Source organism: Lipotes vexillifer, unplaced genomic scaffold, assembly GCF_000442215.2.
Source record: "Lipotes vexillifer unplaced genomic scaffold, Lipotes_vexillifer_v1.1 scaffold349, whole genome shotgun sequence".
In the NCBI taxonomy this organism is placed as follows: Eukaryota; Metazoa; Chordata; class Mammalia; order Artiodactyla; family Lipotidae; genus Lipotes; species Lipotes vexillifer.
Window position 1 is genome coordinate 106473 of NW_006790574.1, and position 3841 is coordinate 110313.

Consider the following 3841-nt stretch of genomic DNA (forward strand, 5'->3'; position numbering starts at 1 on the left):
CCCACCAGGGAGGGCCCGGCGTACCGCAAAAAAAAAAAAAAAAGAAAACCAACATCCTCCAATAAACCCCAAGATGGCCAAAACTAGGGAACCCACAGACCCAAGGCTGGAACTTAAGGCAGGACCGGCCCCCAACAATTGAGCTCAACTCTGAATCCCTTTCATCCAGTAAAAAGCACACATGTAGAGAACACTGTCCTTACTACACATAGGAAAATGGTCCTCCCATTTCAGCCTTCACGGTAAAATTCACCTGAAAATAAGACACCAGAGTCAGTCTGTGGCTAAGGAGGCTTGACAAAGAACAGTACGATTATCCGCAACACAAGGACCTGAGAGCATTCTTCTATCACATACAAAATATTTCCCCAAGACTGTCCCTGATCCAGACGATGAGCCTCTAACAAATCTTCCAACCTATTCCCTGTTGAGAGGCCAATGGACCACATGGCCTCTTCTCGATTGCTGGCAAATTGCTTTCTCCGACAAATTCTTTTGTTCCTGTAACACTTAAATGCTACCTGATTTTTTCCCCTAATTTTTCATAATTACAGAGCTCATCAGGTCTTCCTCATCAACCAGTTGCTACAAGCGGAAATGAGGCGAGGAAGAGGAAAGTAATGAGGTGACAGCATTCCACAGCGCCTGCTCTCCTCTCAGGCCCACGGGGCCAGGATCCTAAAAGGATGGCATACCAGATGCTCGCTCCGAGGTGGAATGAGGGAGACGTTAGTTGTCACATATGACCCGACCACGGTGTTCATGTACTGAACCTGGCTGGACAGGCTGGTCACCGCCACAGAGTAGAAGTTGGAGTTCCTGATTTTCAGGGTGGCCTGCATCAGAGCAAGAGAGGAAACACGTGTAAGTGTCCTGGGTACAAGACTCACAGGTGCACAACCCAGGAAGGGAGGCCCTCATCTTACCGTGATGGCGAGGATTACAAGGGAGTCCTGCTCATTAAACGTGACTTTCACCACTTTGATGCCGTCATCATCCACGAGGACCGAATGTGGAAACAGGAAGAAAACCACCAAACCAGATGCCAGGAGACAGAGCAGAACAGACAGGAGGACATACTGCTTACTGCAAACGACAAAGCACATGACCAACCCAGGCAGTCAGATATCAAGGTCCAATCAGTCAAGATTAAATGCAAAACCACGAATGAGGCGGGGAGGGACAAGAAAGTGAAAAGAGCAAGGAATCACGAACCAGGAAAGAGTAAGTGGAGCGGGTTCACAAACCCATCTGAATGCTGTCTGCCGTCTGGGAAGAGAAGCTGAAGAGAGGAACTGTGTGGACAGAAACATCTCCTCACCTCCCAGGACACCCTCTCCTCCGATTCCTACTGATTCAAGTTCCTTCATTTGGCCCTCTGTTCTCAAAACATTTCTAGCTTCAAGTTCCCTTCCCCAGACTGTGATGGGGGCAGAGACATCTTGCTTGAGGAAACAGTGTTAAAGCAAGTGGGGAAGTTACAAGAACAGATAACGTTTTCAAGAAGTTAACTGGCATTCATACACAGAAAAAGGGACTAGGGACAACCGTAGGCATTAACAGGAGACGCAGGTGACTCACGTTCTCTGAGGACGCAATCTCTGATCACTGTGTGGGATCAAAGCCACCAACTCATTTACTTGCTCTAGAAAAGAAACAAATAACAATTTCGGTAAAATGAACCCCATGTGTTGCAGTACTTTCCATCACATACACAGTAGCCTGTCACAAATATATTGTCTGGAATTAGACGTTTCTAAGATACCAGTTTTATATTTGGGGTCTAATGAACAAGAAACAAGTAAATATGTAGAGAGCGCTACAAATGACAAAATATGTATCAGTGCTCTCAGGGCAGTGACGTGGAAGTTGAGAAATCTAGGATCTTGTTCTGGCTTTACTGCATGGCCCTGAGCTGCTGCATGGCTTTCAGCTATTGCATAGCCTTGGGGAAGTCATTACCTCTCTAGGCCACTGTGTCCTCATCTGTAATATGAAGGCTTTGGAGTAAATGGTTTCTAAGGTTCTTACCAGCTCTAAACCTCTGTGACCCTCCATCTACACTGTTAAGACTTTTTGAGAGCCAACTTAGTGATAGATGATTCTGTACCCAATCCAGGCTCCACTCCTGTGCATGTTTTTCTCCCTCCACTTGATTTATTTTTCAGATCTTAGGTTGTTAATGATTCACTACCTGCTTCCTTGAACAGAAGTTTCCAAGATGGTGTCTGCTCCTCCCCCACAAAGCCATGCCAGGCCTTATGAGTGAGAGCAATAAAGAAATGTGCCTGTCAACAAATCCCACAATCTAGAGCAAGCCAAATGTTCCAAACCAAGGAAACAACGAACAAAAGAGTGGAAGTGAAGAAAAGCAAGGCTTTCAAATACTGGGAAACCTAGAGAAGTTGTGGAACCTGCCCAAGTTTATCAAGTCAGCTCGGCTGGCTCCTGTACAGGGCATGGCCTATGACTGTGGTACTGCCGCCTAGGAGAAAAGTTCTGCCTGGGAGACTGGAGAAGCCCTCTGGGTATCCTGGAATTCTCTGTGGGGAATCATCCTTCCCATGATCACCAAAGACTCTCACCTGTTGGAATGTAGCCTGTCCCCTGGCACGTGAGACAGGTGATGCTATCTCGCCCTGTGAACTCCACATATGGGAACTGAGCAATGGCTTCTTCCTGCTCCCGTTCAGCCAGCAAATCCTCCCTGTCATCTGCCTTCTTCCGCTTGCAAGAAGCGGGGTGAGCATAAGCGGACTGCTGGGACCCCATGGCCAGGATGTGCCACTTGTGTCATGTCCTAGGATGCAAAGAGGCAAGTGAGTGCGTGTTGGTGGCCGTGCATCTTTCTGTGAGAAAAGTGAGAACACAAAAATGACCAAATTGCCGTCCTGAATGTGATCCCAAACACCTGCACAATTTCTAGCAGGCTCCTCATTTTGTAGCAGTGCTCCCTAACCCCGCTCCGACTCCTGACACACACAGCCGGAGAAACGGGGCGCCAGCTTCTCACAGCCTCACGGCTCAGGTCACCCCAGCTCCCACGTGGTCCAGCCTCACCCCTTCCTGTCCGCTATTTGCAAACTCTGTGCCCTCCTTGAGAAAACCTCCCCAACAATCAACAGGCACCAAATTAATAACAGGCCTCAAAGATTCCCCATCCCCCTCCACTCCCAGACCCAGGAGGCGGGCTCAGGTCACGCCCCTTGGCAAAAAGCCCGCTCCGAGCCCACCGGAGTCGCCCAGGAGGGAGCAAATGCCGAAGGCTCCAGACCTGCAGGGCACGAGCTCCCGGCAGCTCCTTCACGGGCCGGACCGCCAGCCACCTGCCCGCTTCAGCGGGTTTACCTGCCTCTTGGGTCTTCGGAACTGCCCGCACTCGATGCGCACGCGCAGAATGGCAAGCCGGCCCGGGGACGCCGGCGTGAGCGCGCGCGTGCGCTCTTCGCGGCCCTGCTGACGGCTCCGGGAGAGGGCGGCAGAGAGCTGGGGCGGGGGTGGGGGCGGTTCGGGTTGGAGCAGCGCTTCTCGGGGCTTGAGGCTGGTGCAGTGGAGATGATTGAGTCCCCCAGAAACGCTGGGAAAGGCTCAAGTTTCCAGAGGAAGAGGAAGGCGGAAAGAGCCGGCAGCCAAAGCCATTCTCAGCTATTCTCTGAGCATAGGGGTTGTGTGGAGACGCCGAGGGTAAAAAGTGCATCAGACACAGAACCTGCCCTCATCCTGCTTTAGGGCGTCCCCTTCCCCAGCCCTAGACACACACACACACACACACACACACACACACACACACACACACAAGGCATGCACATAAGGGGTTAGAGGACACTTTTTAAAGGGCGGG

General features: G+C 50.8%; 1 protein-coding gene across 2 annotated transcripts in view; it reads right to left on the reverse strand.

Moving 5' to 3' along the window:
* TMEM106C (transmembrane protein 106C) overlaps nt 1-3377 on the reverse strand; it is a 5328-nt gene extending 1951 nt beyond the window's left edge. Inside the window, exons 1-6 of one of the 2 annotated variants that reach the window (XM_007463835.1) lie at nt 3349-3377; nt 2586-2800; nt 1582-1645; nt 927-1086; nt 696-836; nt 204-253 (exon numbers count right to left, since the gene is read on the reverse strand). In XM_007463835.1, coding sequence (XP_007463897.1) covers nt 204-253; nt 696-836; nt 927-1086; nt 1582-1645; nt 2586-2772 — 602 coding nt within the window. In that variant the 5' untranslated portion in view covers nt 2773-2800; nt 3349-3377. Of the gene's footprint in view, nt 1-203; nt 254-695; nt 837-926; nt 1087-1581; nt 1646-2585; nt 2801-3348 lie in introns of those variants that run through there. The other variant, XM_007463836.1, reaches the window with a different exon arrangement.
* Nucleotides 3378-3841: the final 464 nt, after the last annotated feature.